The sequence below is a fragment of the Epinephelus fuscoguttatus genome, linkage group LG9 (assembly GCF_011397635.1).
Source record: "Epinephelus fuscoguttatus linkage group LG9, E.fuscoguttatus.final_Chr_v1".
Taxonomy (NCBI): domain Eukaryota; kingdom Metazoa; phylum Chordata; class Actinopteri; order Perciformes; family Serranidae; genus Epinephelus; species Epinephelus fuscoguttatus.
The window spans coordinates 19,142,523-19,160,415 of record NC_064760.1 but is presented as its reverse complement, the minus strand read 5'-3'; the positions used below and the strand labels follow the sequence as shown (position 1 = coordinate 19,160,415).

General features: G+C 40.0%; 1 protein-coding gene across 1 annotated transcript in view; it reads left to right on the top strand.

The window, feature by feature from the left end:
- The window catches only part of inppl1b (inositol polyphosphate phosphatase-like 1b), a 25,654-nt gene extending 7,761 nt beyond the window's left edge, over positions 1–17,893 (top strand). Inside the window, exons 5-27 of the mRNA XM_049586743.1 lie at positions 222–362; positions 840–927; positions 1,054–1,131; positions 2,071–2,208; positions 2,319–2,433; positions 2,524–2,624; positions 2,712–2,814; positions 2,922–3,118; positions 4,747–4,864; positions 4,971–5,067; positions 5,173–5,311; positions 5,441–5,540; positions 5,759–5,847; positions 8,290–8,371; positions 8,884–8,973; positions 9,073–9,186; positions 9,273–9,361; positions 9,454–9,541; positions 11,191–11,343; positions 11,750–11,831; positions 13,965–14,757; positions 14,844–14,959; positions 16,620–17,893. Of these exons, the coding sequence (XP_049442700.1) occupies positions 222–362; positions 840–927; positions 1,054–1,131; positions 2,071–2,208; positions 2,319–2,433; positions 2,524–2,624; positions 2,712–2,814; positions 2,922–3,118; positions 4,747–4,864; positions 4,971–5,067; positions 5,173–5,311; positions 5,441–5,540; positions 5,759–5,847; positions 8,290–8,371; positions 8,884–8,973; positions 9,073–9,186; positions 9,273–9,361; positions 9,454–9,541; positions 11,191–11,343; positions 11,750–11,831; positions 13,965–14,757; positions 14,844–14,959; positions 16,620–16,713 (3,205 nt within the window). The 3' untranslated portion in view covers positions 16,714–17,893. The remainder of the gene's footprint in view (positions 1–221; positions 363–839; positions 928–1,053; positions 1,132–2,070; positions 2,209–2,318; positions 2,434–2,523; positions 2,625–2,711; positions 2,815–2,921; positions 3,119–4,746; positions 4,865–4,970; positions 5,068–5,172; positions 5,312–5,440; positions 5,541–5,758; positions 5,848–8,289; positions 8,372–8,883; positions 8,974–9,072; positions 9,187–9,272; positions 9,362–9,453; positions 9,542–11,190; positions 11,344–11,749; positions 11,832–13,964; positions 14,758–14,843; positions 14,960–16,619) is intronic.

Sequence of the window (17,893 nt, the reverse complement as noted above, 5' to 3'; positions counted from 1 at the left end):
TTTAAATATGCATCTGCTGGCAGTCAAGCATAGAGAAAACATCATGTGACACACTGATTTGACTTTTTTTGGCCTATTAATAAACAGTGTCGATGTGCTATCTGCTGTGTGGTTTTTGCCCGCAGATCAAACTTAAGCAACAGTAATATTCAGAGAGCAGAAATGACATGCGCTGTTTCTGAAATGTTGACTGAATTCTGCCTGTTTTATCCTGTTTACAGCACTGCGGGTGAGGTGATCAGCCTACTCAATGACTACCTCTTCAGTGAGCTGCCTCTCGACATTGAGAATGTGCACAAAGGGGCAACGACTATGTGCCACCTCAAGCGCACTCTGGGTACTGCGTGCCAAGGCTTAAACAGGTTGGCATGCTTTTATAGTTAACGATGAACCACACTTAAAAGCTAGAAGCAGTTTGCAGATTTCCAGACTGATGATGCCATACACTGATATTATTGTTTACTAAAGAGTAGATGCTGCACACTTAAACAGTGGTTCCCAACTGGTGGGTTGTGGTCCAAAAGTGGGTCGCGGAATGACCCGCAAATGTGTCAACTTTGTCAAAACAAGTGCCGTGAATTTTCACCACAGAGGTGTTATTTTTAAGTGCCGTTTTCCTGCTGAAGAGTGACTACTGATCAGCTACGTGACAGCAAATTAGCTCGACGACATGGCCAAATGCAAGTATGACACTGAATATATTAAACTGTGTGGACCTTGAACTAATGATGAAGGACAAATCTGGACCCCGTGGCAGGACCAGTTGGGAACCACTGCAGTAAAATGTATGTAAATAGATATATGGTCATTAAACAGAAGTTTTGATGTGATCTATACAGTGAGATTGACCAGACTCTCTCAAGTCTGGAAACCCTGGCCAAGGTCTTCGACCATCCTAGCTGCTCTTTAACACACACCAAAGCACAGGTACGATACAAACCATGCAGCATGCTTTCTGAAGAGCTGTAACTAACTGTAACCCAGTACTGTGGGGGATAACACATCCATATACATCAAGTCATTGTGCCTTTGTTCTTGTATTTTTGGAACCAGGGCCCAGAGATGGAGATCGACAGCATTTTGTGTAAGATTTCAGCGTTGGTCAGCCTCCTTTCTTCGTTGGAGAAAAAGGTATGTTAACAATTACACAAAGTTATCTGTTTATGAGTTTTCTTGATAATGGCAAGCTTCATGAGTGATGAGATGAAAGGAGAGGAGAGGAGAGGAGAGCCTTTATTGATAATCTCCACAGGGAAAAGTCAGGTGTTGCAGCAGCACAAAAACAAATAAGTACAGATATATAGGGAAGTAAAATTAAATTACAAAATAAGAATAAATAAAAGAAGAGGTACACTCTAAAAAATGATTAATGGAGTTAGTGGATAACGCTTAAAATAAAGAAGTTATTTATCATAAAAAATTATTAAAACTATTCAAGCCAGTTTTTCAAGAAGTTAATACTTTTGATAGGATGGGATTAAAATAAATAAATTAGAATATCTTAAATAAAATAATTTGTACACTAAACATCACCACAACTTTTGGATAAATATTAGATGGGTTCAATTTAATTAAGCTTTTGGAAATCAAAGCAAAATATTTTTGTGGATGTACTAAACTAGTTGAGTTTGTCAGATTATAAAAGACTCTAGTGAACTGCTTAAAAAGATGCATGCAAATTAAGTTGAAGCAATAGATTATTTTTTAAAGTGTATATACAACTAGTATAAGAATATGAATATGTATATGTGAAAATATGAACTACACAAGAGCAATTAAAGCTAAAGTTATTTGGTAAAATGACAAGTTATGGGGGTAGAGTGCCAATGGTGTGATTGGTAGCAATGAGTCAGCAAGTCTGGTATTATGGAAACAGTGTACCAGAAAAGCATACAGTGTGTTTAAGTAATGAGTGATAATGCAGTGCTTTGTTGCAATACTTTTGCTCACAGTCTTGTAACTTTTAGTCACAGTGATGATGAGGTTTTTTAAAATAAAAATGCACAAACCAGTCTTGATTTGTAATGACACTGGTAAGACTGTAACACTGAACATTCTCTGCTCCTAAAGGTATTAAAAGCATTACAAGACGCAGTGACCAATCACAATCTGGCAGTGCAGCCAAACCCGCCTCCTCCTGAACCAGCGCCCACCACCGTAACACCTGTCAAGAACCATGCCAGACAGCTGCCAGTCAACTCCTTTCAGGTAAATCAGGTTGAAAAACACACTTCATCTTACAACCAACAAATGAAATAAATGGCCTCTTGTTTAGTTTCATTTTATTTTTAAAAAGTTGTGTTTCTTGGTGTGTGCAGGTGAAGATGGTGAGGTATGGCAGACAGACTGTTTCCGTGGACGTGGACACAGGAGTGCTGCTCTTTGACAGGAAGGCCTGTACATTTGGTATAGAGAGGGTCTCACATGACAGAAGTAAGAGACAATACACCTGTTAGTGTCTATAACCTTTCTCTCTGTTGCAGATATATTGTTTAATTGTCTGCTGGCTTGTTTCTTCATCAGTCCTTCAGATTGTCAAGTTCCAGAGCAGTCCGGCCAAGGTACGCATGGTGGTTGACAGCCACCACAACACACCACGGGAGATGACATTTGAGAGTGCACGGGTAAGAAAAGATGATTATTTTTTATTAGTAACTGGAATTTGCTGTTTTCTTTCCCATAATTCACCGAGTGGCTGTCGTCTCTTTCAGAAACGTGACGCCTTCTGCCAACTCCTCCAGCTGATGAAAACCAGACACTCTCAGCTGAGTGAACCTGACGTGATCTCTGTGTTCGTAGGCACCTGGAACATGGGTAACCATCAATGTGATGACATCTTTTACTGTCAGACAACAAGAGGTTGAATTAGAGGGAGACGTTTTTTTAGATTATTATTATTTACAGTTGTTTTGCACACACAGGTGGTTCCCCTCCTCCTCGCAGCCTGCAGGCGTGGGTGACCTGCTGCGGTTTGGGACACACTCCTGATGACTCCACTGCCTTACTCCCTCATGACATCTATGCCTTGGGGACTCAGGAAAACCCTCAGGGGGAGAGAGAGTGGACAGAGCATATCAAAGCAACCCTTCGCAGCTACACTCACATCGACTTCAAACAAGTAATTCTACTTTTTTTATTTCAGACATTTCAACTTGAAGTGGTGACTCTTATGTCAAAATATGACGCATTATCATACAGCTGCCATGTTTTCATGGAAGAAGGATTCACAATTTTACATGCCCTGAATACTAAAAGGGGGGCACCAAATTTTACACACAAAAGTCTATTTATAGATTATGCATACATAAAAAAAGTTGTATACAGCAGGGCAATGCTAAATCAATACTGTTTCTAATAGAGCAAGTAGAGCAACACAACACAGCACAAGCACAGAGAAGAAAATAAATATACAAATTAACAATATTTGCAAAGAAATCAATAAAATAAAATTAATAAATAAAATGAATAAATTAAAAAAATCCCTGACAAACCCACAGGTCATAAGTAATATCAGAATGAATGATTTTCCAAGCAAAAAAAATTCAAATAATAATTTAAGCTTATTGTACTACCAGCACGAGCAAGGGTCAGTTCCTGTTATGGATATATAATATATTTTCCTCATTTTCCAATATATTTGTCAAACCTATCAGTACTTCAGTAACACATCTGCTCATACAAGGCTACTTGACCAAATTCAGTGAAGCAGTCCTGAAGGATGGGTACTGATATTTTTCATTAATGTCACTGATTTTAGTATTTTATTTTAGTTTGTGCTTAATGAATATATAATGAAAACGCACTAAATTTTAACATAACATCTCAGAGTGAAGAAATTTATTTATATTATATTGTTATATTTAATTTATTTATATTTAGCAGTTTATCTGAATTGAATTGACACATTTCTCCAAACCAAGATACATTTTGTTCAAACAACTAACACAGCTAATTCTTAAGATTAAAAAATAAATAAATAAACATTTAAAATTCATCTCCCAAATGATACTCCCTTACAGTAAGTCTGCAAATCAAAACACTGCCCTGCTGTCTAAACAGATTTGCAATTTTGCGAAACAAATACCTTTGCATGATCTAATTTTACACAATCTGATGCAACTGTTCTTTATTTTTGCAAAGTAAGTTCACATTTTAAAACAATATACAACAGTACTTGGGTAATACGTTAGGCCAGCCAGAATGAATGTAAACTAAGGATATTTTATTTGAACAGACCACTATATAAACATTTTACTTCTACTCTGTAATGTACCCTGGCACTTTAGTCTTACAAAGCTTACGTTTCAACTTCATGTAAATCACAATCACTGCTTTATTCATTTTATAGTTTTGTACATACAACAAGATCAAAACACGTTCCTCAACATTTCAAAGGACGTCCACCCTCAAGTGAAACCTTGTAACGTCACATTTGGTAGACAGTGTGCATTAAGTGTGAAGGAACATCAGGTTTCTGATATTTTGTCATCAGTGTTCTTGTGGGAATATATTTGAAAATACTGTCTAAATGATAGATTAGAGTTTTGATGTTTTTGTGTGTGTATTTGTTTTTCCAAAGACATGAATAGAAGCACAAACTGAGTGTCTGTTTCAGTGGATGTGTCTTACTGAATCAGTGCCTGACTTTATAGATATGTGTTGAACCAATTAAGAAATTTGCATTATGTGTTCCTTGGTTGGAAACTGTTCTTGCTACCTGTTGTAATGCAGAGCTTTGTCCTGTAGGTGGCAGTACAGTCCCTCTGGAATATGAGGCTGGCTGTGTTTGTGAAGCCGGAGCATGAGAGTCGCATCAGCCATGTGAACACGGCCAGTGTGAAGACTGGCCTGGGGAACACATTGGGTAGGCTGCCCGTGTGATAAAGCACATACAGAAAACGTACAGCATCATAGCTGACAACAAAATGAAATGTTTTAAGGTTTGAGGTTGAGTGTTGTTGTTGTTTCAGGAAACAAGGGCGCTGTTGGGATCTCCTTCCTCTTTAACGGGACCTCTTTTGGGTTTGTTAACTGCCACCTGACCTCTGGCAGTGAGAAAGTCCTGAGGTACATTGCTAGTATACATGTGTACCACCAAATGTGCGTGCTCCTGTTTAATTTCTATGCAGTATTAAAAATATGTCTGTCTCTTGTAATGTAAATGATGTTCAGGAGGAACCAGAACTTTGTGGACATCCTCAGGCTTCTTTCTCTGGGTGACAAACATCTCAGCGCCTTCGACATCAGCCTGCGCTTCACCCATCTCTTCTGGTGTGGAGACCTCAACTACAGACTCGACTTGGACGTACAGGTGGGACAGACTTTTTATTTATGTATTATTCATTGCTCTTTTTTGACAGTGTTTGGAGATGGGTTTGTTGTTACATGTGACATGATATTCATGATGTTCCTGCTTCTCTCTGCTCCTCACTGACTCCAGGACATCCTCAAACATGTATCTAAAAGAGAGTTTGAGGAGCTCATGTGTGCAGACCAGCTGACCCGAGAAAGACACAAGAGGAAGTCCTTTCTCAATTTCAGTGAGTTTCAGTTTGATGTTGACCTTTGTTCAATATTTAAATCCATAAAACCTTTATCAGACAGTTGATGTGTAAACACTTTAAGGCTATTTTACAGTTACAAAATACATGATAAATAAATAAATAAATAAATAAATAAATAAATACAGTACGATTTAATTTGACTTTCCATCTCTGCCTTTGCTTAACTCACTCTTTCTCTGTTTATCATGGTTAAGAGGAAGAGAAGATTGCATTTCCACCCACCTATCGGTATGAACGGGGCTCCAGAGACTGCTACCTGTGGCAAAAGTACAAGACTTCAGGGGTGAGTCATTTCTTGTTTCACAAAAGCACCTTAGTAAATGAGGATGATGTGTACATCCAAAATTCTTTCAGGTGCAGGATGGAGGATGCATGCCCTCAATAAATACAATATCCGCACCTCTGAGTTGCCGCCAAAAAACTGTTTAGACACATACAAGCAAGACGTCCATGACTTCAGTGACATCAAGGTTTTCAGCAGCATAGCTCTAGGGATGGCAGAATTGGTCTGTTGGTGAGTCCTGAAATATCTCAACAACTATTGGATGGATTGTCATGAAATTTTGTAGACAGTAAGCCTTGTGCAGAAGGCAATATACATTCAAATTTTCTTTGGATTTATCCTCTTGTTTTTAGTACCCATTGATTTCTGGGATTTACCAGTGTTTTGCGCTTCTCCTAGGTAAGAGAACATTTTCAAGTGGTCAAGAACACTCTTATTAAGAGAGAAATATTGTTTCCACAGTCCACAAACTGTTTGTCCAATGCAAGGAAACACAAGTTTTAAATCTGAGTAACATGAAAAAACCAAGTGGCAACCTGCGAGGCTGAAAAATGAAGCCAACACCGTAGTGCCAAAAACTGCAGATCTTTAAACCACCACTTGAGGCTGGCTCCAGACGCCAGTCAATCCCCGTAGACATTCATGTTAAAATGCCCAACTTCACAGCAGAAATAAACACGTTGACAGCCTGATACGAAAAACAGTTTGGGTCTGTATAGCTAATTTCCTCCTTCATGACAACTGTACAGGGTTGAATATTTATATAACTCACCCCTTTAAATTTTACTAAGGCTAAAAGTTACGCATAATTAAGAGCGGGCCACTTTGAGTGGCAGACTGTCTGCAGATAGTGTCCTTGATTTCTCAGCCTGATCCAGCCCTAATTCCTCCACAGCTCCACCCTCTCACCCAAATATGGTGAGGGTGATATCACAGTAGCCACGTCCATTACTTTTACAGTCTATAGAACAAAAAATCACAGGTAAATATCTTGTAATCAAATTTAGATTATAACATAATGTAATAATAGTAATTGGATTATTAAATTTGTGGATTAAAAGAAATACTATTGGTCCACTGATCCCAATTAAGACTTAATGATGATGACTGGATGATAATGAGAGGCTTACATACTGCTCTTAGATGCTTTTGCCCAAGTAGAGTATGTGTTTTTAGAGATCACACAGATTTAATTGATAAAACAGATGAACCGCTGCTGACCGGTCCAAACTGCCAAGGGCGCTGCTTTTAGATATCTGTAATACCCTAAAGACTTAATTTCCTGGCAGTTTCACTTACAGTGCATCCCTCTGCGGACTTGGCATTTACAACATCATAAATGTTTTGCCATTGTTAGGTTTTTGATTTTTTTGTAACACCAGTTATAATGCCTTGGTTAAGTTTATTTACCAGTACGTTAATTTCACTGCTGCTTAAGGTCTTCTTCTTACAGCCTTTTCTGGTGGCATCTTTCCAATTCTTGGGCACAACACCTGCCCTTATATAGTGTTTAGGGAGCATTACCTAGGGTAATAGGTCACTTGAGATGAGGTGGGATTCATGTTTCAGCCACCTGGGTAAGAGCAGATTTGGACGGTTGAGAACAGTTGGTGCATCCGGAGTTGACTTCTGTTATTTCTTCCTTTTAAGAGAAAATTAAGAGAAAATGTAAGACAAGTTTAAGAATAAAAGAACAAGTACAGAGCCACTAGCAAGGCTGCAGAATCTTTGTCTTGCTTATATTAAAGGTGCTGTATTGAACTCAGGAGAAAGATAGCTGACTGTTGAGTCTTATTCCCAGGTTGTCTAATACCTACACTTTGGGTTAGTGGTTTGGTACAACTACCAACCCAAAGCATCAATATTTGATAACCTGGGAATGAGACTCAACAGTCATCTGTCTTCTTCCAGAGTTACATACAATCCGTTTAAGCTCCTGATGAAGATCTGTTGATCCCAAAGTATGTTCCTATGATTAAATGTTTGCTTTTGGAGTCACTCAGTTTAGCATTTATTGCTGTGTTAATCACCTTCACATCCTGCACCTGTTTGTCTTGATCATTTATCTAAATGACACCGCTGTCGTACTTTCAGCCTGTAGCTTTATGTAGTTTAGACTCTGATGCTAAATCCAGTATGTAATACATACTCTCCCAGCAAAGCACAACTACAAAGACCCTACAGAGACGATCTAAATATACAGTTGACTCACTTCTTAAGATATTTTTATGCGTACCTTAATCCTATGTCAGGGCTCTGTAGGGACACAGAACTGACAGCAGCAGCCACGACCACTAAAAATAGGAGGTTAAGAGTTAAGTCAGAGTCTAAAGAAGGAACGTGTGGCATAACAGGAATGAAGGCATCCTCAAGTGCATACTGTTTCTATTTGTAGACTGACAAACATACAATACATTGTTGATTTATAATCTGTGTCTGTAGGTGCGAGTCAATGTTCCATCATGGTGTGATAGGATTCTGTGGAAGTCCTACCCCGAGACACACGTCCTCTGCACTGCATATGGTAAGATGTGGAGATTTAAAATATATATATGACTCAAAAAGCTTTAAGTAGAGAAGGAAACAGTTAAATAAGATGTAAATGAAACATATGAGAGCAGCACAGAGTCTTGTCATAACCAGAGGTTTTGATGCAGCACTCTCGAATTAGATATCTGTGGTCATTTTTTTTTTCATTTGTGCCACTGTAAAATGAGAGCAGCCCTCAAAAGGAATAACGGTCGACCCCTACATCCTGGTCTGTGGTCCGTAAAAAAACAGAGTCATTTCCTCTTATTCTGCCCGAGCTTTTGTTTCTGACTAACCTCAGCAAACTGTCAAAACAAAACATACTGTGTAGTAGCAAAACTACACTTTGTCTCTTAAATCGCACTTTTGTCACATCCTGTGAAATAACATTGATAGCTCGTCTGCCTCACAGCGCTGCACGGTGATTTCTGCAACAGTGCATGTGAGATATTTAGCGCTATTATTACAGTTACGATAATAAAGTACCATGGGTTTGTCTCTTACCAGGTTGCACAGATGACATCTTCACAAGTGATCACTCACCTGTTTTTGCCACGTTCCAAGTGGGAGTGACATCACAGTACAGCTCCAAAGCAGGTGATGTCATTGTTGTGGCCCCACTGGACACAAACAGATGGACTATGACTGAATCCCTTCATTAAGTGAACTGTATTGTGATGCGTTTGTCTCACACAGATACAACTCCAGGCATGGAGAGGGCCTGGATAGAGCTCGAAGGCATCGAGGCCATCGTGAAGACGGCGAGCAAGGCAAAGTTCTTCATTGAATTTCATTCGTCTTGCCTTGAAGGTATGACGTCGCACCCTATGAGACATTTTATATAAAGCCATTATGCAAAACGATGGCAAAAGATTAATTCATGTCTTTCTCTGCAGAGACACGACGCTCCACAGAGAATGACTCACAGAGCTGTGATGTCCCCGGGTTTCTCAAACTGGGCTGGTCCTTCAAACAGCTGCCAAAGGTCAGAGGCTTATTTGGAAATGGTTGAAAGTATGGTTTTATTTCAAAGTCAGATTTTTAACATGGATTTTTTTTATTTCATGTCTGTCACAGCTTCTTCCAATCATGTCCGACATGGAGTATCTCCAGGATCAGCACCTGCTGTTGTCTGTCAAGTCATGTGATGGTTTTGAGTCATACGGTTGGTCACACGGCAAATTAATTCTGTCTAATTAAGTAGTCTATTCATAATTTCCCTCTAGATTGGCTAATTAGGGCCCTTAAAGTAACAGTTTATCCAAAAACATGAAATGATTTTTCTTGTTTACACTCTTATTAAATATGATATCAACAGGGTTCCCACAAATCCTTAAATAGACTTAAAATACACTGACTTCATTCATAAAAAACTAAAGCCTTTTTTGGAATTAAAATGTTTTAAATCAATCTTTTTAAATTCTTACAAATGTTAACACATGGAAAGTAGGATTTTTTAAATCTTTTTTTCTGACGTTGCATTGCAAATTGGGAACATCTATTTTCAAAATCAATTTTCCAAATGCCTCACGCCGATCAGGATAGCAGATATTAGCCAACGATATTAGTATTTTGTTTCCAGCTGGGAAGCTCAAATCAGAGGATCTACTGTTTGCTAGCTAGCATAAATGTATCAAGAGAACTGAATACAACATTTGAGGCAGGGTCCTGTTCATTCCTGTGAAAGTTTTCAGTGGTGCATGAAGCCAAAAAAGCTTGATTTCTAGCCCTCTGCTAACTTCAGTGACAATAACATGATTTAATCACGCGGACTGAAAGCAAGCGTCAAACCCTGATAATGAAACAAGTCATTTTACAGAGGTTGTGACACTCAAAAAATGTATCCACTGATTTACAGACACTTCTTTTAAAATGTAACCCTATACAAAAAGGTTTTTTGGTCGCATGGCATCACATGACGGACTCAAACGTTGGGATTCCCCGTTTGGCCACTGTGTTGAATTGACTTCAAATCCTGGCACTGAACCCTTGACAACATGGGAAGTGCAAACTCAACAAAAAAACGTAACTAAGATTTTGCAGCATTGCCAAAACCTGTACGAGGCAATGCATACGAGGCTTGGTGAATTTAAACGTTTTTTAAACTCCTGAAAATGAAAATCAAAGCAGTGGAATCTCACAGGCAGAGTGAGAAACACAAAATCAACAAGAAAACACATCAACAAACGCCAGGTATCTCTCAGTTCTACTCTACCCTCGTCACTACCATGAAACAAAAAGTCATGTTGCATGTTAAAATAGATATTTGTGCAAAATTAAGTAATTGATATAGCTTAATGTTTTTTTTTAAATCATTGTCAATTTGGTTTTTTAATTTCATTCTGCCTGGCATTAAAAAGTGTCATAAAGTCGTAACTTAAGTCTTCTGGCCTTAAACTTTATCTCCTAATCTAGATAGTTCCATAATGTTTTGATACTGTTTGAAGATTTCATTTTGAACTCCAAAAATTTGTATTAAACACATCTTGCAGGAGCTGACCTGTGAACAGTTTCATTGATGACTATTTTCTACCGAGAATACTTTCAGTTTTTTCATTTCTATGCAAAAGGAAGAATTACACATAGCAAAGTGTATGGACCACTATAGTTTGAGGCGATGAGCTGCGAATGTTAAAAGTATAAATTTTCCTCTAAGTGCTCCAAATGAAATGTAATTAACCTTCACAGTCATTGAACTGTAGTCAGTGTCGAGGTTGATGGAAATCATGCTGAAACTATGTGGATGGAAAGGTTGGATACTTTGTTTCAGGGTGAAATGTTTTATTGATAGAATGAATAATCTTTTTTTTATAGGTGAATGCTGTGTGGCTCTGCGCTCGCTCACCGGTGCGTCGGAGCAGTTTGAGACATTTTTGAGTCACCGCGGTGAAGAGATGGGCTCCATAAGAGGACGGGTCAGGGTCCATGTGCCCAAGGACAGACGAGGAACTCGGGAGAAGACCTATGGTGGGTCAGCCGGAACTCGTCCTCTCCTACCCTTTGCCTCGCTTGCACTATCACTTCCTACTAAACTTCTATCTCTACTGTCACTGCATTCTTTCACTCTCCTGTGAGTCTCACATTGCTTCCTCTATTTGGTTCCTCAATGATCCCTGGCTTGGCTTTACACTTGCTGGTATCTATCGACCGCTTCCTCTTTTGGCTCCTGAATGACTGACCCTGACCAGATGCATCCTGAGACACTGAAACAGGACAGATGAGTATTATGTCACCAGGTCAGGCATCACAACAACACACACAAACACTGCAATGCTGTTTGCAAACTGGCTTGCCCTTTGGCCTGCACGCGCCGCACAGTTTGAGGAAGTCTAGCTTATTATGAAATACTTTTCTTGTGATTTGACTTTTTCAGAGTGTTTCTATTTTGAGAAAGACGATAAAGGTCCTGGAAGAGGACACATGGCTCCTGCATCCACACGGGTCCCAGTAAACAGGTGAGGACCTCTTAATGTGTCTGAGCATCAGTGTAAAGCAGCAGGACGCCTCCAGCTCTCAAGGAAAGGTTGGGATGTTAGATTCACAAACAAAATGTTCTTTTTCACCGGTTCTTTAAAGAAAAATGAGTTAACTTGATTTTACAGGCAGGAGTGAATCCACAATCCTGTTTCTGTATGGTGTATGCACAGGTGTGCGTTAGAGCCAGGTTAACTTCTCAGTGCTGCAGATTCTTGAGCCAAAAAACGGGGCATTCATGAGCATGCACCACCTGAGCTTAAGGACAAAAGTGAATCAAAGGGGCCAAAAGAATCGTCCATGAGTTGGTTTGAGTGACGTGTGAGTGACATGAACTGGGTTACTGAAAAGAATATTAATCCGAGAAAAGAATCACTCTTTTCTGGAATTAATGTTTTGTTTTGGAGGTTTACAAATTATTTTTGACATTGTGAACACATTTTACCTGCTGTGTTTTTCAACATAACCAAGCTCAAAGTTCTACCCACTTTCCACTTCATACTTTTATTTTGAAAAAACTTTCTCAGAATATTGTTCCCAACTCCTGTGAATTGTGATACGGTAGATATCTAAATTATTCTGAAAAACCATGAATGCTTTTTTTACGCTGTATGTGTAGCGTTTTGACGTCTGATGAGCCATTAAATGGGACCTTTCTTATGCTTTTCCTTGTTTTCTGTCATATATATAATGTTACAGTGTCATAATGTTCAAATAATGAGGTAAACATATGTAGAAGTAATCTCTGTGACCTCAGGCCTCAGAGCGTTATGAATACTCTATTTCCAACAGTTCTTTTCTACTTTCAAGATAAGGTGACGTCAGATTGTGACAGATTTCTTTTTATGGTCATCTGCTCCAGGCATGCTACTGCAAGTGTTTACGTTACGTAGCCTGTGTACACTGCTACATATAGCTACAAGCTGTCGTCATACGGATGTTGTTAATTCCTTCCCAATTTTGGATCATTTTCCTCCAGGAACATGTCCGGTTCTGTTAAGAAGTTTTATTGGTGATTTTCACTGTAGAAACTGCTGCTACTCTCCATTACAGTCATTCACCTGCAGCAGCACAGAGCTGCCAAGATACAGAAGACCTGATGAAGGCTGACCAATCAGAGCAGACTGGGCTTTTTCAAGAGGGGGGCTCAAAGAGAGACGCACTAAAATGGAGCAATTCAGACAGAGTGTACAGGTGCAGCAGACAGTACAAGGAAAATAAAGTGTTGGGTTTTTTTTAACATTAAGGCCCGGATCACACAGAGAGTGTTTTAGCAGCTGGAGGCGGCTTTTTGTTATTGTTTTTAATGACTGTTTTTGCATTGTGACCCGCCTTGCATTCCTGCGCTCTAGGCACTTGGCATTTTTGCCCAAGTTCTCTGAACTCCTGGAGTTGAAAAAACTTCAAGTCAGAGTGTATAAGCGCCCCACGTCATCTCCGTTTTTTTCCCATTGTCCAATCAGATGATTTAAGAGGCGGCCTTCTGTGGTAGTCACGACAATAAGTTTACAGTTGGTAAACAATGGAGGAGAAACTGCTGGCAGTTGCTGGATACCCAGAGCTATACGGCCCTGACTATAGACAGCAGGTTGTCAAAGCTCCTGGACCCGTGATCCATCCTCTTTTTTGGGTCTCATGTACCCACATAGATCTCCGTTTCCCTGTGCTCAACACACTCTTTACTGACAGCCGCTCACCCTCAACCACAGCTACAGCAAGTATCCTCTGCCTGAGATGATGGGATGGCTGCCTGGCAAAAATAAAAAGGCGCAGCAAGTGTTTTTATGCTAGTGGCATTTGATTTTTAAAAGCATGTAAACATGTTCTAGTAGAGAACCTGAAAATGAGCATAATAGGGACACTTTAAACTCATGTGTGTATTACTCAAACTGGAATCCTTACATTGTATTTCATCTTCTCAGTGGCAACTGACGCCACATGCCCAGATCAATACAGCTCTTTTTTTAGGCTCAGTGCCATCTTTGGTCTGAATATCTGCAACAATATTAACAGTGAATGCTAGAGAACACATTACGAACTCCTGTGAAGAAAATGAGTGTGAGGTGAGGACACAATTAGTAACATAAAATTGTAACATGTATTTTTCATTGCAGGTCCTTGGCAGCTCCTCCCAAACTAACTCCGAGCAGCTACACCAATCCTGCCTACTTCATATTCGAAGGTGTGTCAGTGGCACGCAGGGTGGAGGAGGCTCTTCCTCAGCGAAGGGACCCTCAAGTGATCTGGTCCGGAAACGAGGCTTTGCAGCTCCCAAAAATCTCAGGACGCCCTGGCTTCGACAGAAGACCCTGTCGCAGATCGGACTTTACAGAGATTGAAATCCCAGCCGTCCTGCCCCAGTACACTCCAACCAACGACCTTCATACACCCCAAACCAACTCCTCCTATCAGCTTTTCCCTGCTAAAAACCCGTCTCCCATAACACCACCCTCAAGTAACGCCGTGTCACAGTATCAGGAACAGACACCACAACCCAGAGACAAATACCAAAAAAATATTCTTCAAGACTCCATACTGCCTGAGAAGAACCTGAGAAACTTGTATATGAATCACTCAGCCATCATCAGGGAAAAAACAAGAAGGGATCAACATCAGCTTCTCCCAGAAAGAACCAAACCTATCCGGGCAGCCAAGGTGCCGCCAGCTTTCCCCTACATCCCCACCCACTTAGGACACTCTCATTCCTCTGCTTCCTGGATGGCGGATCAGCAGCCTCCTGCACCCACAGGAGACAACTCCCTCACTGCTTTGCAAATGGCCAAGTGCCTCAGTGAAGTAGACTTCTTCCCCACAGAGCAGAGAGGCCCGTCCATACCCAACCAGAGGCCGAGTTACAGAAATGGCCCCTCCATGCATGGAGACAGAGGCTACGGCTGGGAGAAAGAGGTAGCACACAGCTCTCAAAGACAACTTCAAGAAAGATGTGACTCCTGGTTCTCTGTATAAACGCTGTCTGCTTTATCTCAACGCAGGTGTCTGTCCTCCAAGGTGCACCGGAGACCGTGCGGGAGCTCCTCAGTACTCTGGGTCTTCAGAAATATACCCTGGGACTCAGCCTCAGTGGCTGGGATGATCTGGATTACTTCAGGTAACATGAGTTTGGATACTATTACAGCCATTACAGTCACTGCGACTAAGACCATTCATGCATTGACTTCATCACTGAGACATGTGGTTGCAGCAAGGAAATTAATAAAGCACTCTAAAAAAAATTAATAAAGCACCCCCCCCCCCCACCCCACCCCACCCCCCACACACACACACACACACACTTTTCCTTTTTATTGATTTGTCCACAGAATACATTCTTACATGAAAACAAATCCAAATGAGTCCGTCTTTACACTTCAAAATTTTTTGTTCAGCCACACCAGGTTTACTTCCTCACCAGACTTCTCAATAAACAAATATTGAAACCAAAACTCCAGTAACATGTGAAGCGAAGGTAGAAACTGTTTTGGTCTGAATTCCCACACAACCCTCAAAACCACTTGGCCCCTCCTCCAGGATGTCACAATCCAGTGTAAATAGGAAACAAATACAACAAATACTCCCTTTACATCATTGCTTTTTACCTACAGGTTCATTTACTAATGCATGTGGGTAACGTGACTGATTGCAAACTCAGACTCTTCCTTAAGATGGCTTCCCTTTGCCTGATGAAGGTCCAGTTAACGAAATGTTGCAGCAATAAAATCATATTTTTGCAAGTTAGACAATGCGTGGGAGTTTCTCTACAAGTAAAGACTAATGACACAATCTGCGTGTAGATTGGTTCCTCTAAACACGGCTTTCATTTTGCATCTCTGACTGCCAATGGGTACAGTCTTGTGGGAAAATAAAGGCTTGCTTAAGGGCACAGAGGAAGTGCGTCAAATATTGTGCAACAAAAACAGGAATATGATGGCACTATTGTTTTCCCCAGTAGCTATCGGTTGATAAGAATTTCATTGTAAATTCTGTCACTGCTCTGAAGAAAACCGAAAGCGATTCAGTTGTCTTTGTGATGGGGGGGGGGTTGACAAATTGTCTGTCTAAATACTCTTTATTGTCTACTTGTTGCACGCAAAAAAAAACAAAAAACAAACAAAAAAAACCCCAGAACTTTATCTGTGGTTTGCATGTGCAAAATCTGCAATCAAAAAACAGCTAGGTTTTCACTTTACATTAGCTTTATTATTTGCAGTATTAGCTGTATCATTAAAGCTGTCACCACCAGGTCCCAGTGTTATTTCACACCACTGACCAGCTCTTCTCTCTCTTTTACAAAACATTGCTTAAGTTCTGCCTCACTCTTTGATGCAATCACAAAATTAAATCACTGGAATACATAAATACATAAAACAGAAACTTGATGAGTAACTCACCTCTTTTAGTCATATTTTATTCCATCCTTTACATGAGCAAAATATATTTGCTTGTAGATGACCTCAGTGTTCATAGGACAGTTCTAGTTCTGAATATATTAATAGCTTGCATGTGAGAGTTATGCCCATCCAGTGATGTAGTGGTAAATGGGTGTACTGCTACATAAGTGGGTAGGTTACCAGGGAGCAAATGGGTAAACTATCCTGTATATTCTGTGTATGCCCTCCTAGTCTGCTCATCTGAATAAGATCATAAATCTCGTCATGGTGTGTTTATGTAAAGATGTTTGCACTATGTGTACCTACAAATATTTACTGGACTATGAAAGTCTTTACAAACTATGTAAGAAATTAATATGAATGTCATTCTCTTCTCCACAGTGGTATCACCGAGGAGGATCTGCGCGCCGCAGGAGTGACGAACCCTTCACACCGACGCAGGATCCTTGAGAACTTGCCCAGGAACTGGAACTGACACGCAGAGATTAAAAGCATTGCCGGCACCTCGTAGCCTCGTAGTCTGCTCATTCAGAACTGGAAGAACTGTTCGAAACGAGATCTGAAAGGAGGACAGACTGATCAGATATCCGTCACATCAGCTGGACTTTACCACAGCCCTGCCATCCTTTCATTTACTCGATCAATACTGTAACAATAGTTAGTCTGTGTCCACACAGCAAAAGGGAACATATCGCAGGAAGTACTCGTTGCAAACGCTGCTTTATTCATCATCCATCTTGAAAATGAAAGCGGTGGGAATATGAATGGAAAACCTTGATGGGTAACTCCAGTTACTGACATGAATACAAATATTGATTGTGGTATCAAGGTCTCATTGATTTTGTTTTAAATGAATTTTAAACGACTATAAAAATATAGTCCTTCATTTTCCAGCGTTCACTCAAGTGTTTACCGTTCACCTTCATCCCTTCCACTGTGTGCTTTCCATTACTCTGCTATTATTGAGCCTGGATCTGAGCTTGTAAAAGCCCTCTGTTAAACCTATGGAGCATAAAATCCATAGCTGTATATATCTACTGGAACAACGTCTGTAAAGTTGGAATAGAAGGACCTGCCATATCTCATTTTGTTTACGGTCTCATACTGTTGCTATCATGTCACTTAATCAGCACCAGTATCCACTGTGCATGTTTTATGCCACCTTTTATGAAGTAAAGTGCATAAAGCAACTCTTGACTGTCACTAAGCAATCACAAGTGTTATTTCATGCTGTGGAGCAGTGGTGGAAATCATTTCTTTCTTCCGTTTCAGTGCTCAAATCACATCATTGCACTAATGCTGCTTGTTTGGAGCTGACATGTAGCCTACTTAATGGTCTAATACTGCAGTACATATGGGCAGCAAGAGTAGATAGCTTGTAAAACCAGAGATGCAACAATATTTTACAAATAAATCATGGAGCAAGTATTGGCCACAATACTTTGCAGATCCATGACAAAAAGATGATGCTTCTATTTAAAGGGTAACTTTGGCATTTTTCAAATCGGACCCTATTTTTCCACGTTTAGTTTCTCTACGTGACTGATTTGAACATCAATTTTTGAAATTGGTCTTGTATTAAGAGGGAGCACTGCAGCCGTTAGACACACAACACCTGCAGTCTAACCAGATGGGGGAATTGTGCATCGTCATTA